Genomic DNA, 27968 nt, shown 5'->3' on the forward strand with positions numbered 1-27968 from the left:
TGAACATAACGTAATTCTGTTTCTTAGAGAGAGGCTACAGGGGCTACTATCAATACCAATAAGCATTAGAGATGGTGACTAAGACTTATAGGAACGACGTTCAAATAGCGGGCATCTAAAATTGGGCTTTATGGGTTTATCACGTTTCTACTTCTGACTTCAATTTTTTATTCTGACTCTGTTCATTTTGAATTGCTTTGCTGAGCAACTGATGTTCAAAATCACTTTTAGCAGAATGAGAGAAGAGAGAAACTAGCCTAGAGAAGTCATAAAGATATCACGCAAAAAGTTGAAAAAGCGGCAAAATGAGGTAAAACGAAACATTTTTTTATTCGACGAAGTAAAAAAACATAGCAGGACAAAAATATACTCATTGCTAAAACTCTTGAAGCTTTTAAACCTCAGGCAAAATTTTTTCCCTTCAAAAATACCTATTTCAAAAATAGGTTCAAAAATATTTTTGTTTCTGAAATCGGTCCAGTTTCATATCTGCAAGACCTGAAAAATATTCATTGGCCCTTGAAGATCGATTAACTCGAAAATGACAAAATTTTAAAAAATCAATTGCAAATTATAAGGAAATGTTACTGAAAGGGTGATATAAATATCTACAGAATCAATTCTGTGTCTCTAGAGGCTATCCAGTAACCCAATTCCAAGCCTTAAAAAACTCATTGGCTCATAGATCGATAGGCAATAATTTTTAGAAAAAATTTCAAACTTCAAAAATTAGATATTCGGTTTATTAAAATGTTGAAAGCCATTCAATTGCACCCTAGAAACTATTTAAAAACATACTATCAAACCCTGGATGAGGTCACCTGGCTATTGAGGCAAGAAAAAATAAATAAAATACAAATGTTTTGAAAAAAATTGCAAATTTTATCAAAAAACTTCTAAAAGTCGAAAAGTTAATTTGTTTAAAACAAATCCATTGAAACTAAAAACCAAACAATAACCTATTATCAGAACGTGAAATATGTTTTCTCGCACTTGAGAATGGATGAATATCGAAAACTGACAAAAACTTTAGGAAACCTTAAAAAAATTGCAGATTTTATAAAAAAAATTGAAAAATTTGAGACATTTAAAGGTTAAAAACCATTCCATTGTTACTAGAAACTATGCAGTGCCCTATTAAAAAACCTCCAAGGAGATTGCCTGGTCCCTGAAAATAGAAAAACTGACGAAAAATTTCAAAACCTGAAAAAAATGCTAATTTTGTCAAAAAAAATTGCCACAATTTGTGATATTCAAAAGTTGAAGCCTAATCCATGGCAACTAAAAATTTTTAGTAACTTATTATTCAACCCCTGATGAAGTTTTCTGGCCCTTGGGACTCAAACAACTTAATTAATGACAATAAATGTCAAAAAATATGAAAAAAATTGCAAGTTGTCAAAAAATGCTAAAATTCTTGATTACCACTACCACTAGAAACTCTATTACCAAAATCCATTACCACAGGAAACTCAGCAGTAATCTATCACCAAACCTTTTATTAAAACCTAGAGGAGGTTTCTTGACACCTAGGGCTAAAAACTCAAAAAATGACAAAAATCTTCAAAAAAACCTGAAAAAAATTGCAAAAATTAGTATCATTTTGTGTGTTTGTGTTTGTGTTTGTAGTACCGAAACATATAGATCATAAAATGGTCATAAAAAGCTATTTTGTCTCGCAAAATGCCTTCATCAACTTTTCAAAACTTCAACCTAAGAATAATCAAACAAAAAAATCACAAGAACATGAAAAATTGCACAATTTTGAGCCCAAAAACTACTAAAAACGACCTTTTAACATTCAATAAAGACCATACCAGCAGCTGTACCACTCTAACCACTTGAATGACTACTAAAGCGCTCTTTGGTCCTCTAATGAAACTTAATGCCCGCTGGGCTTTACCTGTTTATCCCGTTTTGAAAGATCAAAGTCAATGAAAAATGTGTGAACAAATCTTAAAAAACATAGCCGGAAGAATTCCGGAAACGACTCGAAGGACAAAACTAACACCCCTAACAAACATAAAACTTATTCTACTGATTGACCAAAATAATTAACACATTGCTTATCCTACTGAATAACACTTGTCACTTTAAAACAAGACAATGAAAAACAAGGAAAAAATAACTGACCAGAAAAGACGATAAAGCACGTGATAAAAATTTTACATTGAGCTGCAAAATTTTGTATTTGTAAAAATACAAAATTTGGCCACAAATTATGAATCAAATGCCATTATGCTGAATTCAAATCATTATTTCAAAAAACAATTAATACATCTGGTCAAGCGTCCACCAATCCAAACCATTGTCTATTTATAAAAGTAAAAACGAAGAAAAAAATTGAAAAAAAGTCAGAGATTAAGAAAAATTAGTAATAACCGTCATTGAAAAGTGCACTAAATATATTCCAACAGAACCTCCAGAAAAGCTCCTATCAAAAGCTAGAACACTAAAAAGTAGCAAAAAGCAGACAATCAGAAGATTTCAGCCAAAATTCCAAAAGAAAATTCGCGGAAATCTTCATAAAAATTACTCAATTATCTTTAACAAAATGAATCAAAACTAAAATAAAAATCATCAAAACGCATCAAAAACAACTAATTTAAACTAAAGGCATCCCCAATTGCTATAAAAATTTAAAGACCACAAAGGGCATTTAAAAACAATTTGAAAATCTTAGAAAAAATTTAGCCTTTTTTTTATTTCACGGGAGCACATAGACCCAAAAAACATTAATTGGAGCAAATATAGTACTGGAAGACTTCCAAAACAATAAGAAAGTCGAATATGCTAAAAACATTCTCTAAGTTTAGAAAAAAGCGAAAAACAGCAAAAAAAAATTTAAAAAAATCATTAAAAATTTTTCAGTTTATTGTCATTTTTCTAATAAAAAAACTAACTTTAAACCCAAGAAAATGTAATCACTTGGTATCTAAAGACTCAGTAACTAACATGCGTCTATTCAAAGCCCATACAAAGCATTATAACAAAACAAAACGCAAAAAATTGCAAAAATTCGCCTAAAATTCAGCAAAATAGCTGAAAAACCAGCAAATTGGTATAAAATTCTTATTAATGACCAGAAACCTACGAACCACTATTAAAACAATCCTAAGCATCACACAATAACATACCCGGCAGATTGCCGGAAAATAGCCGCCGTTGATTCCAATAAGCATGATTGGGATTGAACGAATAGAATATATTGAAAAAAAAAAAGATTTTTGTACAAAAATATTTTTTAAGTCCGATTTATTTTGATGGCATTTCGTAGTTGAACATACTTCTGTTTCTTAGAGAGAGGCTACAGGGGCTACTATCAACACCAATAAGCATTAGAGGTGGTAACTAAGACTTATAGGAACGACGTTCAAATAGCGGGCATCTAAAATTGGGCTTTATGGGTTTATGCCGTTTCTATTTCTGACTTCAATTTTTTATACCGACTCTGTTCATTTTGAATTTCTTTGCTTAGCAACTGATGTTCAAATTCACTTTTAGCAGAATGAGAGAAGAGAGAAACTAGCCTAGAGAAGTCAAAAAGATTTCACGCAAAATGTCGAAAAAGCGGCAAAATGGTAAAGCGAAAAAAAGTTTGACGAAGTAAAAAAAAAATACGTCCGCAATAATAGCCGGCTGAGAAGATGAGGGCGGCTATTAATCATAATCAGGCTTCTAAACCAAAAAAAAATTAACAAAAAACGGTTTTAAAAAGCCGCACGTTTAAAAAACACAAAATTTCGCTCGCTTACTAATTTTTTTCACACCTCAATTTCTCGCTCTCTCGAAAACAGCGGAATGAACAAAAAACCACTCACTTTTCGCTCCCTTCTTCAATTTTCTTCAGCACCCAAACCACTCTAAAATTTTTCACGCGTTTCATTTCCTGCTTCAAAATTCACTCCAACTAAAGTGATTAAAAAAAGGACTTCTCCAATACTCCTCTTCGAGTCGTAAAAACACAGCGCCCCAATACAATTCAAATTCTTTGAATTGTAAAAAAATAGGAGCGCTATAATAGCCGGCTGAGAAGATGAGGGCGGCTATTAAAAAACATTTCGCCCTGTTTATTGTTTCGCCCTGTACTATTCACCCACTGTTCAGATCTGATCAAATTTGATTTAATTCATATAATTTTTATGTAGATAAAATCATTGTATTTAAGTAGCTCATTGTTCATTATTGCAAATCTTGGATCGCCAGCAGAAAGCCTAGATAAAACAGAAGACATATTACAAAAATAGAGGAACTGACATTATATATAGTCTGCTGCATATCCATGGTGTCTCCATTCTCATAACTGTATCTTCTGTGCAACTGAGGAATGAGACGGAATGCCCCACTGAGCACAGGCAGCCACATGGGCTTGTTCATCACTATCACGTCATACACGATCACCCTCGCCATACACACATATTCCTCTGCATGCACTGTGTCACCTGAGAGAACACACGAGGACTTAAGTGCGGAGAAATCAAACTCACATCTCTTAATGAATATACAATATGCTCTTGGTATCCTGTGTTATCGCCTTGGTGCTCCCAAAATGGTCTATTTGCGATTTACTCGGAGGAATAAAAAATCCTGCACAAATTTGACTAGTTTGAAGGCATCTTAGGCCAAAATCGAAATCGAGACATCTGATTTGTTAAGACAGATGAAGGATTAAACCACTGAAATTGCGGACAGAGAAACAATTTAACATGAGGTCACGCAGACATCGCAAACCAAAACTTAGGAAAAACTAGATAATTCAGCTTATGATAACTTGCAAGGTAAACAGACTTCCACTAGAGGAAAAACTCTTTGTTTATCACTTTCTCTAAAACAATCAGGAGCCTATGATCTGGGACTACATCTGACTCCCAATGAGTTTTGTGCTGCTCTTAAATATCGACTGGGACTCAGATTAAACGAGGACGAGAGAAAATGTCCATGTTGTAATCATAGACTTTAGATATAATGGGCAATCATGTCAGGTCATACTATGTTCCAAGGTAATATGATTGCTCGCCATGATAGTATACGAGACATAATTATTTCAACTTGCCCCGGAGCCATTTTTTCACCACTCTGAGCAGAAGATTTTGCTACCCGACTGCAACTTCAGACCGGGCAACATGCTTGATTCTTTGGAAGGGGGCTCAATCAGCAGCAATGGATGTTACGACTACTTTTGCTTTGCGACGAAGCCTAATCGCAAACTCGGCAAACTGTGGTTCAGCTCTCAGCTGCTGGTGACAGGAAGTACGAGCAGTGTACTCATAATAGTGCACGCATTCAATTGCAGAAAAATTGAATCCAATTAATTCCCTTGGCTTTCGAGGGCTTCATTCCCTTGGCCCGCTGGGCAATTTCTAGGTTATTTCAGCAACCTAGCTCAATCAGTCTCTGTTATAGCAATACGCGGATCCGCGATCATGCTCAATGCAAGAGATGAGAAATTAGAGGCAATTATGAAACGCCAACAATACTTTCAGATATAAAACGCGAACAAACCTTTATCGCGCCACATATGAGGGGAATTTTCCTTGTAAGATGTATCACAATAAGCGGGTACAATCAAGAGTGATGAGTTTCTTAATGTCTCGTTCAATGACTGGTGAGCTCAAACATTTTTGCCCAACTGAATGATAAGCCGTAAATCACTGATGGGAACAAATTGGGAGCAAGAAAAGGAGAAAAACCTCAAAATAATTTTCATAGCAGATAGCGAGAGTGATGTTGTTTTTGATTCGAAATGAACTGATAATAGTGACACTTATCGGACTGTGAACCAAAAGAACGTCGGGCCTTCTAATGAAAAAGCATTGAACTTACTTATAACTCTTAAACTCTAACTTATTACAAATAACTCCTGAAAGTGCTAATTTGAGTATGGGGGCAAATATGAAAAAAGGCTTGGAAACCCGTGAGTTTTTAATTTTATCGGCCTTAAATACAGGGTCAATGGTATATTGATATTTTGATATAACATGCGCGTTGCTCCGTAACCAATGCTTTCCAAAGGAAGTAACTCCAAAAGTGTAAAATAAAGGTGTTAATTTTCTAATTGTCGTGAAAATTATGCATCTTAATTTGTGCACATGAACGTTAAGGGTTACAAACTTTGCCAGATAGCATAACTACAAATTTCTAAATTTACCAAAGCATCTGTCAGTAATAGAAACACTCGTGTCAAACAAAAACTGAAAATTAGCACCAAGTTTTGTGTTTCTGCGGAAATTCGAGGAGTTCAAAATGCCGAAGAGTTTATGATTCAAGAAATTTAGTTTGAACTTTGTATTATTTGGTTTTGCTTCCTTTCGAAAGGAGACAGGACACAATAAAAACTTTACAGGTTTGCCGTATTTTTAGATCCTACAGTATACGTATGAAATGGGGATAATAGGGTACAGAATCATAACTGCATTACGTATACGGCCGTGCATAGTTGCCATTTGATCAGTGCCTTCCCTAGCTTTCAATTGTCACTGTGCAGTAAGAGCACCTATATAATTGCTCTCAATTATGAATTCGTCCAGAAAAAATATAGCGAGAACCATAAAATTAGAAGAAAAAGAGCAAAAAAACGTAACAAACAAAAATCGGAATTAGCTCAAATTTACTCTGTTTTCTTCCAAAACACCAACACTAAATTTAAATCAAATTAGAGACAATCATAACTGCTAAACCAAATGATTTAATTCACAAAACTCCCCAAAAAAATGCTGAAAAGCTTAAAGCAAGGCAAAATGGTTAAAAAAAAGCTCAAAAAAATATGACACCACAATGTAAAATTCGCTTCACATCGTCAAAAATGTTATCAAACGCACTAGTACCAGTTTGTATAATTTTGAGAAACACCTTTTACCGAAAAAATTGGAAATAAAACTAAAAATGGGTTTCAAAAAGCTGCACGTTATCAAGAACTTTAGCTCGCTAAAAGAAAATTTATATTTTACACCAACTTTCTCGCTCTCTTTGAAATAAGCGAAATGAACAGAAAACTACTCTTTAATCTCCGCAGCAATTTGACCTAAATATTTTTCACTTCCTGTTTCAAATACACAGCTTTTGTAAAGACAGCACCCCAATACAATTCAAATTCTTTGAATTGTGATAACAGCAGGGTAAACCCGCATTAAGTCCAAATAAAAGAAAAATCTGAAAACCTGACTATCCTCAGTTTTCAAAAAATAGCCTCTGATTTTCAACAGAGCACATTAGCCCACAAACACAAATCAGAGCAGAAAAATTCTCCCATGTTTTGACGAAGGTTATCAAAACACGTAACTATTTACCGAAATCTCTTAAGCATATCATACTGTTCAACATTAGAAAGAACTATTTTTGTACAGAAATCTACAGCATAGCTAACTTGCAGCCTAACAAAAGACTGGCTGAATATACCAGAGATAATGAGAAGCAAGAACAAAATAGAAAATTAGCGACAACTACAGAAACTTGCTCCAGTTCTTGACGCATACATCCTCAAAATCAACTTCAAACGCATAAGATCAAACGCAGCTCTGCGAACATTGAAATTGTCCCTTCAGAAGAGCTTCGGCGAATCGCATAGTTAGACTATTAAGGCGTACGGTTCTAAGAGAGCCACTCAGTCACTTAAAGCCTTCCGGGCTCTTAGCTGTTCATTCTGTTTCTGAGGAAAAAGTTTAAAGGATGAGACGAAAAAATTGCCAAGCCAAAAATTGCATTGAAAAAGATCACAGGATCAATATGATTGATACAAATTTCGTTTGAGAGCATTTTAATTCTTTCAAAAAGAAAAAAATTGCGAATTGTACTTAAAAAACAGCTAAAATTGGAATTCTTATATCCTGAAAACCATTTATATTTGACTGACAACATTGTAGCAACCCAACGTCAAGCACTTGAAAGTTTGATTTGAAAAACTCAAGACAAAATATTAAACTCGCACATTGAAACTTTTATCGAAAGGTCGGTAAAATTCGTGATATTAATATCGTCAAAAACCATTCCTTTACCACCAGAAAAACCCAGTAGCCTGACTTTAAGCCTTTATAAAAAATTCTCTGGCCCCGATAAAATGAAAAACTCAAAAATGAGAGGTTTGCATTACCGAAACGAACAGCTCAAAAAACAGATATAAAAAGGAAATAAAACGGGATTGCAGAAGACATTTATTACATTTAAACCTAACAATGAACAGAAAACAGCGAAGAAATGCACAATTTTTAACCATGAACTCATGTCTTCATAGCAGCTTTAACATGTTAAGCACTAAGAGACTACTAAAATCAAGCTGAGGTACTCTAGTAAAGCAAAAAGCCCAATGGACGTTAGGCGTTTATTCCGCTTTGAAAGATGAGTCCTCAAAAATGAGAGAAAACATTTTACAAAAAGGACATTGCTCCAATATAGTCCAAATATTGCCTTGTAAAAAGGAGAGCGCCTAAATAATAGGCCTTGAGAGGTCGACAACAAAAAACCAATTACAGTCAATACACAAAAAGGCATAACTGTTTTTTTAGAAAACGAGCTCCAAAGTCAGAAAACACCAGCAGCCACACATTGAGGGATTTAAAAAATGCAACTGAACACAATTAGAAAATGTGTATCTTCTATAGCAACCGCAAAAAAAAAACGAAAATAGAGGTCAGAATTCCGCACTCATTGTTGAAAAAAAAACAATTTTTAACTCCAAACTTAGAGAAGAATGAAAACTTTCACGCTTTAAAACTACTCGCTTTTTTGCTGTCTTTACTGCTCAAGCAAGACTAAAAACACCTCTGTAATGTGATTACTCATTGACTAAAAAATGTTGAAGAAAGTGGGAACAGATCCTAAAATCAGCTCCCCAAAACAATCCAAATCTACTTACCCCCCACTCCACCACCCCACCCCCCCCCCCCCCCCAATCCCCACGCTCTGCACATCGTTCCACTCGTATCTCAATGCGCTTGGCCCAAAATTTTAAATTTGGGTCAAGCGCACTGGGCTACGGATGGAACGATGTGCAGAGGGTGGGAATTACGGGGGGGGGGGGTGGAGTGGGGGTTACGTGCGCAGGGGAGTTGACGCTCGAAGGGGTAAAAATATGAGAAGCACCCATCATTCACATCATTAATTTATGTTTTTCAAACTGCTTAGATGAATCGCATACATAGATATCTAGACTAGCGAGATATAAAGCTCTTAGAGACCTTTATGTCCTTCAGGCTTTTAGTGTATCTCGTTCTAGAGGACCAAAAGTAAAAGCATCAGACGAAAAATCGGTCCAGCGAAAAATCAAAATTTCCTTTGAGAGAACTTCCTGAAAATATTCTACTTCAGAAAATTAAAAAATCCTAATGTGAATCCCGGAATGATATTAACCATAACAAAAATAATAAACAACTGATATCATACAAAAAAACAGAACCTAGAAATACAAAATAGCATTCCGAAAAAAAGGTTAACTATTTTACAGTGAGACAAAATTAGTACTTTAGATATAACTTTTTACAGAAAAAACTTGCTCCCAGACCGATGAATATTTAAAGAAATTTTGCCTTTAAATGATTTGGCGGTAATATGGAAAAAGGTTGAAAAATTGAGAAAGAGAAACTTTTACTACCGCCATTTTTTCTACTGTAGTTTTTGGTTTGCTCGGAAAATTGTCATGAGGGCTCTAGTATTTTCGCTTTCGCAAACATTCTAAATTTCTCAAAATTTTTGACTAATTTGTTTAGGGCAGACATAATTTCAACAGAAATGTGAGTATGATTAACTTGATCGAGATTAACTACTTTTGAGAGCACTTAAACAGAAGTCAACGTTGTCAAACAGACGTCAACGTTCAAAAAAAGACAAAGGCTAAAAAACAGCGGATTGCAAATCGGAAGCGATACCGAGAGACGCGCAATGTAATCTCTATATACTAAGCTTATCAATTAGAAATATCCAAAAGAATTTTTTAAAAAGCAGTGCCAAATAAAAATTATCAAGCGTTTTAAGAAAATGCACATGAATTTCTTAATTTAAGAGGTGTGGGTGGTGTGGGGAGGCGGGTTTGGCAGAAGTGGCGGGCCAGGATATGTAGGTTTGGGGACAGGTAGGTTGATGGGGTTAAGCGTGCGGTGTTCTGGTGGAATGAGGTGGTAGAGGGTAGACGAGTGGTTAGGTAGATAGGTAGGCGCAGTAGGCAGGAAAGTAGGTGGTGGGTGAGGGCGGGTCTGCAGTTTGGACAAGGATGAGAGACTTATGAGAACACAATTTCTCAAAATGAACCTTTGACCTTGAATATGAACATCAGACGCTAAAGGCTTTGTATTATTAAATGAGCTACTGCTATAGTCCAATGTTCAAAAATAGAAGTCAGCGTTCTAAACCAATTTTTAGTTTCAGGGTTTGGCTGGCGGGCCGGGGTAGGCTGGAGGAGGTAAAGGTAGATTGTGTGTAGATAGGAAGTGAACTGCTCACAATCACCTTGCGGACCATGAATATTAATTGCAGTTCCAAATTTCTATGTATTAGCAACTAGGTTACTGTTAAAGTCCAGTGTTTGAAAACAGAAGTCAACGACTGAAAGAGCCAGAAAATAGCCGCCGTTGACCCGCTTGACGCACATTGGGGTTGAAACAGAAAAAGAAAAAAAATGGGAGATAGAAAATGACTTGATAGAAATTTTCTAAGTATGAAAGTGTTCTTATTTGGTGTGTAAATTCTGCATATTCGGTTAGATTCAAAGTTACAATTAATTCAGCTTCTAAACTGAAGGCTATTAAACACAATACCAATGCCAGCTAGCAAACGCTTTAATGAACTTTGATAACCTAATGCACTATGAATTATTGACCGGGCTTTATATGTTTATCCCGTTTCTTTCCATTTTGCTCTTTTGACTCTGACCGTATTCACTACATTACGCAATTCAACGAGTTGGAATCCATTCGGTTGAAGCAGTGAGTGAAGTAAGTCAGAAGTTAGGCGTCAAAATCGTGACTTAAGTAAAACGAAAAACGTGATCAAAAGGTAAAGCGAATTAAGAAAAATCTCACGTCAAAAAGAGGCATCCAATTCATAAATTATCAAAAGGACGTTATCATATTTACTGAGCTGGTAGAAAAGTTCGCTCAAATTGACAGAAATTGAAAAACGTGCAGTTTTGCGCTTGAAACGAATTATTAGGCGCGCAAAAACACTGTAGTATTAATTTCAGAGGGTTGCATATTCATGCAGCATCGATGAAAACTTATTTCTACAAAAACAATTTACAATAACAAATTGGGCCAAATAGACGAAAACACGGCTGAAAACCTGTCATCTGTACGCGCCATTCTCTCAAAAAACACTTCACTAAGTGGAAAAAACCATTCACTCAATGCAGCGCATGATCAAAAAACTTCTCTCGCTCAGGAAAATTAGTTCACTTGGCAATTTTACTCGTCTTCACTTTTAGGTCAAAACGCCATTTGATCAAATAGTACTTTCGGTAAAAAAAAAACCTTAAGAAAACCAATACTCCTGTTCGAGTCGTAAAACAGGAGAGCGCCTAAATAATAGCTGTCGAGACGCTGACGGGGGCCATTAATAAGAACCGCCCTTCACACCATGAATTTATGTTGCCAAATCATTTTCGGTGAATCGCAAACTTAGAGTCTAGAAAAGCTCTAAGATAATTTAATGCCCTCGAGGCGTTACCTGTTCCCGTTTTTGAGGACGAAAAGTCAAAAAGGGTCAGACGAAAAAGTTGCTGAGCGCATTAAAACGACTACGGGAAAAATTGAATGCTACAACCTTTCTTTGAGAGCAACTAAACAGAAGTCAACGTTCTAAAACATAAGTCAATGTTGGAAAACAAAAGTCAAAGTTTAAGTCATGAACAAACATGCATCAGGTAACAAAGAGCCTGCAGAATACCAATACTCTTCGAATCGTAAAAATTTGTAGAAAACCAGTTCTCCCCTCGGAGCAGCAAAAACCTGTAGAATACCAATCCCCCTCGAGTCATAAAAAGACCGTATGACTAATATAATTGCTACAAACTTTGTTTGAGAGCAATTTAACCATTGATTTTTTTCAATGCTATCGAAATTAATGTCATTACATATCGCATTTCAAAAGATCACTGAACGCAATTGTACCATTTTGTATAGCCCGTTTTATGAGTAAAGCTAGAACAGATATAATCCAGAGGCAAAGATGTTTTCTATTCGGACTGTTGAACTGGGCAGCGAGTGAGGAAGTTGCAGCACTGGTAAGATTTCTCGGGATCAGACGTAACATCATCTCTCTCCTCACAACCGTACTCTGTTCTTCTCCAACTAGATCCATGTATTGCACAGTCAGCTAAAAACAAACAGCCTCAAGCATAACAAGTAGTTTAACTAGCTGCGCCATCGTAATATTGCGAATATTTACTGAAACCAGTTTATTCAAGATTATTAAAAAATGATTTCGCTCAATAGAAGCATAGTTCTGATTCTTAGTCGCAGTTTCTGATGCCGAGACTTTTTACATCTCAAACTTAGCAAACTTTTTAGAGGCGTTCTCAGATCACAAGTTTTTGTTCTTACCTGATCTAAATGGGGAGAACTAAAGCATATTGCAAGAGGCCTATTTCTTGTTGTGAAGAAAAGAAACGGACTGCTGATATTTGATTAAATGAACTGCTAATCTGCTGTGTTGATGAGAATATCATGTTAACCAAGTTAATTGTCAGTTGATTTTGAACTAAGATTTTGTTGCAATTTATGATCAGATTCTTGTAAAAATAATCAGAACGGTCGTTTTCTACTAAAGGTCGTTTTCTCATTTCGGTGCAGTTTAATGAAATCTTCCTTGCAGAAAAATTTAATTGGTAGTAGGAATAAAATTCCGCCTTTCGATACATTTCCGAGTATCATTTAGACTTGCCTCAGTGCAGTGGGCTTTTAACTATTAAACAACAATTCCATCCTAAGATGCTGAAAACAGTGACATAAAATGCGCTATAAATGCCACGCTATTGTTATGGTGACGGGAGACTAATTCACCTGAGCCAGAGCCTCAATAGTTGAGTCGATGCCACTACCACTCATATCCTGGGCAGCCCTTCGTCCTTTCTTTATAGGCACTGTCAATCTCTGCGAAACTGAGATCACAAACGTTTGTGGCCAAAGAACACCTTCAGAAGACATTGCTTTGATTTCTCCCAGCTTAGAAGACAAGTTGGAAGTTGAAACATTTCCCAATATTTTAGATACGGCCACAACACTTCTGTGTTTGTCCTCAGCTATAACATATTAATCCAACTTGAACATAGCACAAAAGTAACACAGAAACCTACCCCGCAGATTGCCGGAAAATAGCCGCCATTGATTCCCATAACACTGATTACGATTGAAGGAACAGAAAAACGATGATAAAAATTGGTTATTGTACAAAAACATTTTTAAAGTGCGAACTATTTTGATTGGATTTTGTACTGCTTCTGTTCTGTTCACTTTAGATTGGTCTGATCAGCAACTGCTGCTTAAAAACACTAAGCAGAATGAACGGAGAATAAAACTAACCAAGAAGTCAAAAAAGATTTCATGTAAAATGTTGAACAAGCTCTGAACTGAAGTAAAGGGAAACAAATTTTTATTCGACGAAGTAAAAAACATAGCAGGGCAAGTCCTGAAATACAATCCACAGAATTGAATTTAATAATGAGAAAGTTAGAGCTACTGCATCTGACAAGCGTGTCAATTAACATTGGGAGCCAAAACCGCAAACAGTCCCAAAAATGGAGAAACCAAAACAACCCAACATACTAAGCAAAAATATAATCATTGCTATAACTCTTGAAGCTTTTACCTTGAACGTCAAAATACAAGCACTTAAAATTACTTATTAACCTACGCACAAACCTTGAAAGGGGTTCACAGGCGCAACTAAAGATGGAAAATCATTAAAAATGAAAATCGGAAAAATTTAAACTTTATTAAAACATTGCTAAAATTGGCAATGTTAATATCTTTAGAAACTTTCATTGTGTTCAGAACCTATCCAGTAAACCAGTTTCAAGCCACGGAAGATTTTCACTGGCCCAAGAAGATCGATAAGGACCGTAAATTATAATTTGTTAGAAATGCATGATAATAAATTGTGGAATATTGTCCCTACTAACCGTGCAGTAATATAGTATCAAACCCTGGCCACTGCGACTCTGGCCGATGAGACTAAATAAACAAAAAATGACAAATTTCGAAAAAATTCAAAAGAACAGCAAGTTAAATAAAAATTGCTAATATTCGTGACTTTAAAAAGTTGAAACCATTCAACTTTCACTAGAAACCATGCAGTAACACTATCAAAAATTAGAGGAGGTTCCTTGTCCACTGAGGCTGCAAAAACTCGAAAAATAACAAAAATTTTCAAACAAAAATTTAATAAAAATGGCAAGTTTTATTTAAAAAAATTGCTGAAATTTGTGATATAAACATGTTGAAAACCAATGAATTTCAAATAAAAATTTTAAAGTAACTATTATTAAACCCTAGAGGAGGTTACCTAGCCCCTGCGGTTGGAAAAACTTATATAAAGTCTAAAAATTTAAGAAAATGCAAGTTCGATAAAAAAAATTCGTAATGTTAAAAATGTTGAAAACCATTCCATTGCCACTAGAAACCTTGCAATAACATATTATCGAACTCTAGAGGAGGTTCCATGTTCACTGGGGCTGGCAAATCTTACAAATTAACAAAATTTAACAAAAATCATGACACCTGGACCCTGCAGCTGGAAGAACTTAAATAATGATCGTAAATGTCAAAAAAAAATTGAAAAAAGTTTTATAAACAAAACCTGCTAAAATTCGTGAAATTAAAATATTGCAAACGATTCCAATACCACTAGAAACTATGCAATAACCTATTATCAAACCCTGAAGGAGGTTCCGTTTCACCTAGGGCTGAAAACTCAAAAAATGACAAACTTTCTTTGACAAACTTTGTATAAATTTTGCACAAGTAAAAATTTGCGTGTTTTGGAGTACCAAAACATATAGCTCACAAAATGGTCACAAAAATTAATTATGTCTTGCAGTAGACCTTTATTACGGCCTACCTAGTAGCGTCACCACTCTAAGAACTGGAAAAATTACTAAACGCGTATAAGGCTGTCTAATGAAACTAGATGCCCACGCTCAGTTTTGCTGAATTTCCTGTTTCGCTTCGGCCTTATTAAAATAATTACTTCAAATTGACTTCGAAAACCAAAGAAAAGGTGTGAAAACATAGCTGAAAGTATTCTGGACTCAACTCGAAGTAGAAAAATGACCATTCTCACTGACTATTGAACATCCAAAATATTTAAAATTTTTAAACAAAGAAAAAAATTACATTAGAAATTTAACTGACAAAACTGATATTGCATCTAACAAAATTTACTTTTTATTGCGACTCCGACTACTTAGATCTTGTAAAAAACCATCTGACAGAAAATCTAACAAAATGGGTTCAAGAAGATAACCAAGGGAAAGGAAACCGCGAACGATAAAATCGAAAGAATATCCTCTGTAAAATTATCTAGAAAATTCCGAAAAGCAATTTTCCAAACATTATCGTGCAAAAATTTCCAATTAAATCTTATCGTATTCCAGTTAACCACCCAATACTTGTCCGAGAAACATTAAAGAGCAATCAAATTATTCAAAGAAAAACAAATTAGAAATTCTTATAATTGAAATCAGCGAAAAGTGCCATGTCTAGACTTCAATTGTCACTTAATAGCAGCCAAAACCTATACAATGGACCTTAATCAGAGACTAACGATGAAAAACTACATGGAGAGACTAACGACCGAAAAACTACATGGAGAGACCTACCTTGATTCCGATAACTATTGGGATTGAAAGAAAAGAAAACATAACCGACTAACGTCGGGCGAATTGCTCTCAAACGACCGGCGAGCGGTTGGCTTCGTCAGTAGCTAGCCACGGGGGGGGGGGGGGGTGCACTGGGGGCTGATGGGGGCAACACTGGGTTGGGGGGGGCAACAGCGCGGTGGGGATGGGGGTCAACGGGGGGGGGGGGGTTTCTCAACCTCTCGGAAGTATAAGTCTCCAAAACAGTTTGAGCTGAAACAGAGCTGAGAGGCTCTAAGAGCACTTAATGCCCGCTGGGCGCTACCTGTTTATCCCGTTTTTGAGGACGAAAAGTCAAAAGCGTCAGACGAAAAATCGGTCAAGCGAAAAATCGCATAAAAAAAAGACCAACAGGACTAATATAATTGCTACAAACTTCGTTTGAGAGCAATTAAAAATATCAACAAAACTTGATTTTTGTACAAAAACATTTTTAAGTGCGATTTATTTTGATGTCATTTCGTAGTTGAACATGCTCCAGTGAGCGGCTAGTGTCTCAGTGAGCGGCTACAGGGTCTAATATCAATACCAATAAGCATTACAGATAGTAACTAAAACTTATGAGAACAAAATTCAAGTACCTGGCATCTAAATTGGGCTTTATGGGTTTAACCCGTTTCTATTTCTGACTTTGAAATTTTTGTACTGACTCTCTTCATTTTGAATTGCTTTGCTGAGCAGCTGCTGTTTTAAAGGACTTTGAGCACAATGACAGACGAGTGAAACTAGCCTAGAGAAGTCAAAAAGATTTTAGGCAAAATGTCGAAAAAGCGGAGAAATGAGGTAAGGCGAAAAAAAGTTCGACGAAGTAAAAAAAATAGGAGCGCTATAATAGCCGGCTGAGAAGATGAGGGCGGCTATTAAAAACAATCAATTTGAAAGACCACTAAAACTGCTGGTACATCTAGTTTCAACTACAGAACCCCCAGATGGTATAAAAAATGAATAAGAATCAGAAACTTGTAAAAAAAAGCATATAGCAAGGCAACCGCGTAAAAAGAGCTGAAAATTGAATTTAGAAGTGTAATATTTGCTTCAGATTATTAAATCCTTCCAAAAATACAGTAACTGGTAAAGAAAATTCGGAGAAACACTTTTAACGAAAAATTTGCGCTAAAACTGAAAAACCTTCAAAAAATTTTGCTCGCTCAGCGAAAATTTTTCACGCCAACTTTTCTCTCTCGCTCTCTCTCTCTCTCAAAAAAAAACGACATGAACAGAAAACCACTCACTCTCACTCTCTCTCTCTCTCTCTCTCTCTCTCTCTCTCTCGCTCTCTCTCTCTCTCTCTCTCTCTCTCTCTCTCGCTCTTTCTTCTCTCTGCTCTTCAATTCGTTCAGCCGTTTGGAGTAAACACCTTATTTTCACGTGCGGCAATGATTTCTACATCCTGTTTTACAGTCTGAAAAACTATCGATAGCCGGAAAACAGCAGGCTATCGATAGCCCGAAAACATAGCCGGAAGACCACCGCAAATAACTCTGAGTAGAAAAACGACTACCATAAGTAACACAACGAACTTCTAAATTGATTATGCTAATCCACTTGAAACAATAACCGGCAAATCAACAATGGAAAAGTAACTCAGAGCAAAACCTGATAAAGAATCTGATAAAGAATGCCATTACCAATTGCGGCTCAAAAACAAAAACTTGAAAAAACCTTTCACTTAGGGAAAACCCTGGAAAGGGAAAATAAATGAAGGACAATGTCGAAAAAAAAAATTCGACAAAAAAATGCGAAGAACGAAAAAGAACCCGAAAAAAATACGAAACTTGTATTATTTATTTGAATGAAAAGTGTCTTCTCTGACATTCAATGGCACTGATAGGAGCGAAACCTACAGAGTAGCTGCAAATTAGAGGTTGAACAATTAAAATTATAGCGAGAAGGTTAAGATGAGCAAAAAAATTCAAAAAATTAAAGAGACAGACAAAATTTGCTTAAATTTTCTCAATTATCTTTAAAACAACTCAAAATCAATTAAAAATTACACCGAAAGCCAACCAAAACCACTCAAACAGCTAATTTGAACCACATAACTCCCCAAATGCTAAAAAAATTTGAAGAATCCAAAATAGCTAAAAAAGCGTACATGGCACAATGGTAGAAAAGAGCTCAAAATTGAATCTAAAACATCTTTTTTTTACTCAGGTGGTCAAAAAAGGTTTCAAATGACTAATTGCTAGTTTATGTAAACGATACAAACATCATTGAATGAAAAAAAATTCAGTTAAAACAAAAAAAGCCACAAGAACAAACAAATCGCTCTCGCTTGTCTCTGCTCTTCAGCAATTTGACCTAAACATTTTTTCATTTCCTGTTTCAAATACACTCCAAAAAAATTACCGATCAAAAAAGACGCTCCACCAATACCACTCTTCGAGTCGTGAAGAGACACTCCACCAATACCACTCTTCGAGTTGCAAAAATACAGCGCACCCCAATACAATTCAAAATATTTGAATTGTAAAAAACAGGGCTATATAGACGCTCTAGGTCCACAACTAGATTCATTCAGGACAAGAACTATATTCATTACGTAGCAAAAAGTACATTTGCGCCAGTACCGATTGCCCTTAACAATTACACATAAATCACGCCTATTTTGCAAACAATTGCATAACAGGCCCTCGCCCCGCACTACTACTTAAGGATTACGAAGAAAAATTACAAACAAAAACCTCAAGTGAACGTCTTGCCTGAAATGTACCTTTTTCAACAACTAATGTTCGGAACAACTGATTTTGACTTATATATTAACAGAAAAAACAAGACTTCTCTAAATGATACCGCCCAAGGTTCCAAAACAGAAATCAACTCGTTCAAAGTTCAACTCGTTATCAACTTTTCGTGAGCAAAACAAAACATGATCGGAAAACCAAAGATTCGCATTAGCAAAAATATTGCTCTCAAACAACTGGCGAGCGTTTGGCTTCGTTAGTAGCTAGCTATGGTTTAGGTAGGCTACGTTTAGCTTAAGAGGTTAGTGAGGGGTGTTCAAACTAAAAGAGCCGGCCTTCACAAGGGACCGCCCTTAAGGGATAAGAACCGCCCTTAAGTGAATGTACAATTAAACACTAAAACGTTATATTGTGTACACTGCGGAAAAAAATTTTTTTCGTCTGCCTCCGAAACTTTCTTTCAATTTATCCAGAAAAACGAGCATTTCGTCCTACAAGCAGGGTACTGCAATTAAGGGAAATTTTAACGAACCTGTAGCTTCGGAGTAGTTGCTGGAACTGATAGACCCACAGTGTGAGCTTGGCGATGCAGATCCCATCTGATCTCGTATTTCCACTTTCAAATCCTACGAACAGGCAAAGAAATACAATGCGAGCAGACAGAAACACGCAACTTTTTTTAGCTAGCACTGCAGCTGGCTTTCGAACTATATTTAAATAATTAATAGCTACTCTAATTAAGTAACAAATTTACAGGCTAATTCATGGGATTTGAAACTTGTACGAATAGATTCACTCTGTCAACGAAACGGAAACATAGCTGACTCAGATCGTCGAGGCGCTCTAATTATATACCGCTATTTAGATGATTATAATTGATCAAGGACTTAATCTAGGTGCAATTTGGTTTGATGCATTGGAATAAACCATCAAATCGAAAAATTTAAATATAAGATGTCTGTGTTCGAAAATATTGACAAGCATTTATCTTCGATATACAAATTTGCAAACATTAAAATTGGGAAAATAAGACATAAACATAGCTGTCAGATTCTAAGAAAATAGCCGCAATAGCTTTGTAGAGCTGCACTCTCAAAAAGATAGTAACAGAAACAGACCAAGAGAAATTTCTTTTTGTTAAATTCTGAGATGTTATCTTTTGATTACAAATCCGTATAAGTTTTTGCTGCTTCTATTAGCTGCTCTCAAATGACCTTCATTTAGAGTGACACGCACAACCTTGACCTTATCTTTCTGAATTAAAATAAAGAAAAGACGGTTTCAGAGTCAGGAAGTCAATTTTGAGAGCGAGGTAAGTCACGCCTGACCAAAACCTAATCACGCAAATTAACCAAAAAAACTCGCTCCAATAAAAGTGAAAAATGACGTCATGCACGCAATTCAGTTGAAATTGCATAAACGAATAAACAAAAAGCAGATTTGAAGTGATTGTGACGTCATATGGTCGTAACACTAATCTTGACGACGAAACAAAAAACATAGCCGGAAGAATTCCGGAAACGACTCGAAGTCGTATCCACCGCAAGAACTGGTATTCAGATAGCTAATGTCTCCATGCAGAAAGCATCAATGCAGAGAAAACAACAATCTTAAGTCAAACAACGAAAGAAAAGTTCAGCAAACAACAGAAATTTAGGAAAGCTCAATTTATTTTTCATGTAGTACAAGTAAACATACAAATGAAAACCGTTGTTTCATGCTATGATAACTAGTTATCCAAAAACAAAATATCAACCAAGCCTAAATGTGCTCACAAACATCTATTTTTGAAGAAAAAGAGAAAAAATTAGGGAAAAATTGTTTAAAATTTCGCAATTTGTGTCAAATTGCATAACAAGAGACAGTTTGTAGCAAAAGAAAATTGTATCCTTTGTAGTAAAAAAAGCTTAGAGTCAACAGGCTTTAATTTAATTGACAATAAATTCAAAAACCGATACAATGGTGCAAAAATTGCAAAAAGACTTGAAACTACGCAAAGTAGTTGAAAAATTTATAAATTAATCAGCATAAAGACAAAAGCATCAGGATATACAGGCAAAATAACGTTTAAAAAAACTAACACCCAAATATTATTCATAGAAATTACATGCCGGCAAAAATTTTAAACGGCATTTCAAGCAAAATTCTCAGTGCCGCATTATGTCAAATGAAATGGTATACAAACAAAAAAATCTAAGAAAAAGGCTAAACTCCTTATTTTTTTAACAACTGTTAAAATCAGAACTAATTAGACTATTGATCGCAGGAAAATGATAGACTGATACATGCTAGAATGCGGAGCATAAGGACAGAAACAAAAACACAAAAAACAGACATGTTCTTAAATTTTGAAAGTTAAAAATCAAATTCATAAAAAATTTTTCAAAATCGCACTTATGAAAAAAATCTTAAACGCCACAAAATTATTTGATTATTAGAAAAAGTAAATTAGGATCCATGACAGTGCACACCAAGACTTTTTCTAGTAATTAAATCCAAAAAAACAAACAAAAAAACTAAGAAAAATTGGATAAAAACTACTGAATTCGAGTACAATTCTAAAAAAGGAATATACTTCACTTTATAAAGATGCATTCAAGGCATGAAATATCAAAGTTAAAAAGCCATATGCACTACTTTTTGAAAAAAAAATCCACTTTAAGATCGAAAATTGAAGAGATGAATTAAAAATGCCAAAAATGAATTAAAAAAATTGGGAAATATGTGCCCATTTAGAATTTAAAACGCCTTATCAGACTCTCAAAAAAACTGTGGTATATGACAGGATTTTTTCTAAGTATTGGAAAATGTTCCCATTTTGGATGCAGTTTAAGTTAGATTAAACAACCTAAATTCGTTTTCTAAACTGCACGCAATTAAGTTGAAAAGTGATACCATAAAGCAATCCCTCTGGTGAACTTTGATAATCTAATGCATTATGACTTAAGGACTAGTTTTATCGGTTTATCCTGTTTGTTTAATCTGAACTTGGCCGTTATCACAACATAGCGTAATGCATTGAGTGAATTCATTTATAATCCATTCAGTAGAAAGAGTAATTGAATTAAGTCAGAAGTCAAAATCGTGACTTATGAAAAACAAACACAAAAATCTTAAACGATTGAAAAAAACACAGCAGGATAAGTGCTGAAATACTATCAAGAGAGTTGAAGTAACTAACTATGGTCCTGGCCATCGACATTTGTCCGGCGATATCAAACTTAAACAGTCAGCAAAGCACATGATCATATATGCGCAAACAAAAAATCTCAATCAAAGAAAAAAATCTCTTCAAGTGTGTCAACAGAACTTTTTATAAATGTTGAGCATACGCGTCCTTAGAATGAGTACACAATACAACATACATGTGGAAATCAAAAACGAAAAGAAAAAGGCAAAAACAGATATAATGCAAATATCAGAATTTTTTAAACGGTGAGGTCAAGGTAATAAAAAACTAAAATCCTTATTCACATAGCAAACAACTTTAGAATTGAAAAAACAACATTAGCAGTTCCTTTAGGTGAAAGAAAGACAAACAGAACAAATGATGGCAAGATTCAAAATTTCTCCAAAAGAAAAGGCACCTATGCTAATAAGACCGACATCTGAAACGTGAAGCCGATTTCACACCAATTACTCAGCACCAAAAGGCCAATGAGAATTCATTTGCAAGTCTAAGTCACACGAAGAGCAAAAAAGCCGCCAAGACACAATCCGCTATTTTTAGAATGCATTGTGCAAAAGTCAAGGCACCGCTCAGAACTCATTTCACCAATTAAATTAATCGAATGAAACTCGAATTAATCGAGTGATAAGACAATAAAAAACCACATAACTGGGTAAGACCAGAAATCACTGATAATTTTGCACAACTAGTTGTGACAAGGTATTTAAACCTTTAGATATTGATTGAAACTAATACATACCTACTATTGCACCTCATTAGAGAGTCAATGCGACCAGGCACTTATATGACTAAGAAACAGAAGAAATACGAAAACCGCCAGAATGAAAATCTTTATACTATACTGAAACAAACAGTGTCTCAGTCATATAAATCATCAAATGCCCTCTATGAAATAGAAAAAAATATGCATGGTTAGAAAACACGCATGAATTTTTGAAACTATTAGTTAAGAAATCAGAAAAAAACGGCAAAAATGAAATTAAACTCACTTCACTTGTGACCATTCATCCCTGAATTAAAATAACGAAAAATCAATAAGAGTTATATAGTCCATTTTGAGAGTGACGTAAGTCACGTGTGACCAAGAACTCGATCACGCGAATGAAAAAACAAGCTCCACTAAGAAGGGTAAAAGACGTCACGCACGCAATTCAGTTGAAATCGCCTAATTGAATAAACGAGAAACTAGACCTAGAATGGACTATGAATGCATTGGAAAAACCAATTAGAAAAAAAATACGATTAAAATCGTAAAAAAAGTTTAAAAAAATGAAACCAAATTGCCGCATGTGACAAAAACCACCAGCGAGAAAGCAAATTTTTGTTCATACACCATTTTCTCACTCAACTTAGAGTGAAAAATTTTCACGCCGCAACACCACAGGCTTTTTCGTCCGACTTCCTTTTGCGGCGTGACCAGAATCATCACCTCAATTGGACTTCCACAATAATGCAGATGCGTGAACAGATCTTAAAACAATATAGCCCAAAGAATTCCAGAAATGACTGGAAGAGCCGTCTTTGCCAAAAAAAACTAGTCAAGTAACTAGTACATACCAAAACCATCCACGAGAATTTAAATGAATTTAAAGTCAAATTATAAAAAAAGACCATCAAAACCTCGAATTAAAAACATACTCTGCACCCTGCCAAAAATGGACGCAGTTCATTCCCATACCCACGATTAGGATTGAAAGAAAAGAATAAAAATAATGGACATTTGATTTTTGTACAATATTTTTTAATGAGCGAACTAATTTGATGTCAATTCGTAGTTGAACATAATCCTGTTTCATAGTGAGAGAATACAGAGGCTAGCATCAAGACCAGTAAACATTAGAGACTTTAACTATGACTTGTAAGAACAAAATTCGAGGAACTGGCATCTGAAATTGGCTTCATGGGTTTAGCCCGTTTCTATTTCTGATTTCGTTTTTTGATACTGTATCTGTTCATTTTCAATTGCTTTGCAGACAACTGCGACCATTTTGAGCAGAATGAGAGAAGAGTGAAAATAGCCTATAGAAGCATAAAAGGTTTCACGAAAAATGTTGGAACCGGCTGAGATATGGGCGGCTATTAAAAACCAGAAAAAATCAACGAATTTTTCAATATTACAAGGTCACACAAAGCCAGGGATAATATTCTTCAACCAAATAACAGTAACATCTAGCATTATCGAAAAAAAAAGAACTGCAAAAAATTAAGAGAGTTCAAAATGTCGCCAACTTTTCTCCTTTTTCTCAACAAAAAATGTTTTATACCAACGAAACTGTGATCACATTATATCTAAACACCCCTAAGGTAATAGGCTTCTCTTCAAATCCCACCTAAAGCAAAAAAAAACAAAATGGACGAAAAATCTAAAATTCGCCTAAAAACAGAAAAGTAGCTGAAAAACCTCCTAATAAGCCTAAAACATATTAAAAAGCAGAAACCTTCAAACTTCTATCAAAACCAATCAGAACTAAACAAATTATCAGAATTAAACCTCTTAGCCAAAAAATTTAAAAAAAAAAACTGTTATAAAGAAAGAGCACAATGAACAAAAAAAAATTATCGCTTAAATTTTGTTTCACAACTCAAATTCTTGCTCTGTCTTTTCGCTCCGTTCCTCAACGCTGTTCAACAACCAAGCCACTCCAAATTTTTTCACGAGTTTCATTTTGTGCTTCACAATTCACTCCAACTTGATTAAAAAAGCCACTTCCATCAATCCTCTTAGAGTCTAAAAAGACAGCGCCCAATAAAAGTCACGTTCTTGTTTTATTCAAGTGAATTGTAAACATACCCGGCAGATTGCTGGAAAACAGCCAAAATTGGTTAGAAAACAATTTTGAAGTGCGAACTATTTTGATTTCATTTTGTTGTTAGAAATATTCCGGGTTCTTAATGAGAGAATACAGGGGCTAGTATCAATACCAAACAATATTAGAGATTTCAACTAATAAGAAGAAAGTTCAAGTAGCCGGCATCTAAAATTGGGCTTTAAGCGTTTATCCGGATCCAATTTTGATTTAGCTTTTTTTATAATGATTCTGTTCAATTGAGATTGTTTAGCTGAGCATCTGCTGTTTGAAAGCACTTTTAGCAGAATGAGCGAATTATGAAGCTTGTCTACAATTAAAAAGATTCCATGCAAAATGTCGAAAAAGCTGCAATGGCAAAAAGGTAAAGCAAATCAAATCTTCATTCGACGAAGTAAAAAAAATATAGTAGGACAAGTCCTGAAAAACAATCCAAAGAATTCAATGAAAACAGAGAACTAAGGTACCTGACCAGGAGATCAATTGAACAATCCCAGCCAATAAGACAAACTCTCAAAGTTGAGAACCTACAATAATCAAACAAACTAAACAAAATAATCATTGGTAAAACTGTCGAAGCTTTTACCTTGAAGTCCAAATACGATACATTCAATATACTCACAAACTCAAGCACACTACTTTAAAAAAATTTATCTACCACTAAAGGCAAACATGACAAATGCTTCAAAAACTGAAAAGTGCAAAATTTAAAAGAAAAGTTTCCAAATTCCGCAGTGAAAAATCTTGCTAAAATTTGTGATATCAATATCTTCAGAACAATTTCATTGGCTCCAGAGACCACCAGTTATCGCTATTTCAAGCCTTAAACAGTTTCACTGGCTCCTACAGAAGATCAATAAACTTGCAGTATGATAATAAATTTCAGAAATTTGAAAAAGTATTAAATTTTTTCAAAAATTTGTAAAAATGGCGAGTAATGTTTTTTTAAAAATTGCTACAACTCGTGATAATAAAATCTGGAAAAATATTGCATTACATCTACAAACTATGCCGTAACCTATTATCAAACCCTTGAGGAGGTTCCGTGGCTCTTGAGGCAGGGGAAACTTAAACGACAAAAATTGTCAAATAACTTGAAAATTTTTAATATCAAAAAGTCGAAAACTATTCCAAGGCCAATAAAAATTTTGCAATAACTTATTATCAAACCCTTAAATTTTTCTGACCCCTGAGGCTAAAAAAAACCTGAATAATAACAATAAATTTCAAAAAAATGAAAATTCAAAGTTTGGTCAAAAGAGCTAAAATTCGTAAATTCGTGATGTTAAAATCCTGAAAAACAATCCATTACATCTAGAAACTATGCAGTAACTCTGCAGAAAAAAAAGATTGCTAAAATGTGTGATAATAAAAAGACGAAAACTATTCCATGGCGATTAAAAATTTTTTAGTAACTTACTATCAAACCCTAAAGGAGGTTTTCTTGCCCCTGGGCCCCGATAAACTCAAATAGTGACAATGTCAAAAAATTTGAAATTTTATTTAAAAAAATTGCTAAAATTCGGGATGTTAAAATGTCAAAAACCATTCCATTACCACTAGAAACCATGCAGTAACCTATGATCAAACGCTAAAGGAGGTTCCTTGACGCCTAGGGATGAAAAACTCAAATGACAAAAATTTTAAAATTTGAAAAATTGCTAAAATTAGTATTAATTTGCGTGTTTAATTTTGGAGTACCACAACATATAGCTCTTAAAATGCTCATAAAAAGTAATTATGTCTTGCAGAAGACTTTCATCAACTTTTACAAACCTCATTTTTAGACTGGTCCAACAAAAAATCCGAAAAATGAAGATAACCACAAAAGATTACATTTTGGGCTCAAAAACCCCTAAAGATGTCCTTTTAACCTTGGAATACGGCCTTCCCACTTGAAAAACTACTAAACGCGGCTAGAGGCCTCTAATGAAAATTGATGCCCGTCGAGCTTTACCTGTTTATCCCGTTTTCAAAGCTCAGTCATGAAAACAAGTGTGAAAGCATCTTACAAAAAAGACAGAGCACCAATACAATCCAATTCTTGGATTGTAAAAAACAAAAATTAGAAGCCTGCTGAGAAGATGCGGCTGGCTATTAATAAAAAAACCAGGAGAAGGCCAATAATAGCCACAGTTACCGCTTTGCGGCTATGAAAAACCACGCATTGAACCTACTTTTTCTCGCTCCCTTTACTATTCCATCGCGACTAAAACACCCTAATTTGACTTCACATTGTCATCAGAAATCCGAAAAATTGTGAACACATCTTTAAACGAAGACAGCGCAATTCAATCCAAATCTTTTGGATTCGAAAAGAAGTGCTTTAATAAAAGCTTTTGAGAGGGTAATGGCGACTATTAAACAATACAAAATAAGCTGAAATAGTCATTCCCAGTCAAAATGATCATGAAATACCACAGAAAAAAACTCGAGGAAAACATACGGTTAGCAGAAGCATCTATGATGTCGCGTCACTGTCCAAAGAATGCAACTTTCGCGCAATGTATCTAACCCGTCATCTGTCTACGGGGATAAAAATATTAACAGCGCAAACTGAATTTCAGCTGAGCTCTCATAAAAGGCGACCAAAGGCTTCAGATTTCATGTAATCAATTAGTTTCATAGTTTTTAAAGATAATTGTTACTGTCAACTGTTGGTCCTGTTTGCAATCAACTGGATATGAACTAGTCTGGTGCATTGATAATTGTGTTACAAAATTAACTAAGAAAACATGGGGTCAATTTTCTGAGAAGCGCCCTTCGCACCATAAGTATAAGTCTCCAAAATAGCCTCTGAGAATCGTATACTTGGAGACTAGTGAGCTGAAAGGCTCTGAGAGAACTTAATGCCCGCTGGGCGCTACCTGTTTGATCCGTCAAATGCTTCAGACGAAAAATCGGTCAAGCGAAAAATCGTCTAAAAGACATAGCCGGTAGAATACCAGAACCGACAAAAGAGATAAAGCAATATACGTTGTGAAAATATCAATTTTGCGGTAGAAACGTGGGTAGCTAGGTTAGGGGGGAGGGTAGGTGTGACTGACAAGATTGGGGGGGGGGGGGGGAGTTGGGGGAAGGGGATAGTTCAAATAGGTTGGAGAAATCACACATTCTCGAAATTACCTCTTAAACTTGAACATTAACATTAGTTCTTACTAACTATACACTACAAAGTCCAATCTTCGAGAACAGAAGTCAATGTTCGATAACAAAAGTCAAATTTCTAAGTCATGACTTCATCTAAAAAAAACAACATAGCTGGACAAGTCCTGAAATACAATCCAAAGAATTGAATGAAAAACTTGGAATTACTGCATCTGACCAGCGTATCAATTAACACTGGCAGCCAAAAAGCAAACAGTCCCAAAAATAGAGAAACTTAAATAATCAAACACTAAACAAAAATAGCAAGGGATATAATTTGGAGAAACTGACAAAAATTTCAT

General features: G+C 35.1%; 1 protein-coding gene across 1 annotated transcript in view; it reads right to left on the minus strand.

The window, feature by feature from the left end:
* LOC142339406 (uncharacterized) overlaps positions 1 to 27968 on the minus strand; it is a 228743-nt gene that overhangs the window by 150447 nt on the left and 50328 nt on the right. The window contains exons 8-11 of the mRNA XM_075389423.1: positions 19055 to 19148; positions 12984 to 13222; positions 12093 to 12297; positions 4258 to 4442 (exon numbers count right to left, since the gene is read on the minus strand). Coding sequence (XP_075245538.1) covers positions 4258 to 4442; positions 12093 to 12297; positions 12984 to 13222; positions 19055 to 19148 — 723 coding nt within the window. The remainder of the gene's footprint in view (positions 1 to 4257; positions 4443 to 12092; positions 12298 to 12983; positions 13223 to 19054; positions 19149 to 27968) is intronic.

This window comes from Convolutriloba macropyga, chromosome 5 (assembly GCF_964194025.1).
Source record: "Convolutriloba macropyga chromosome 5, txConMacr16.3, whole genome shotgun sequence".
In the NCBI taxonomy this organism is placed as follows: Eukaryota; Metazoa; Xenacoelomorpha; order Acoela; family Convolutidae; genus Convolutriloba; species Convolutriloba macropyga.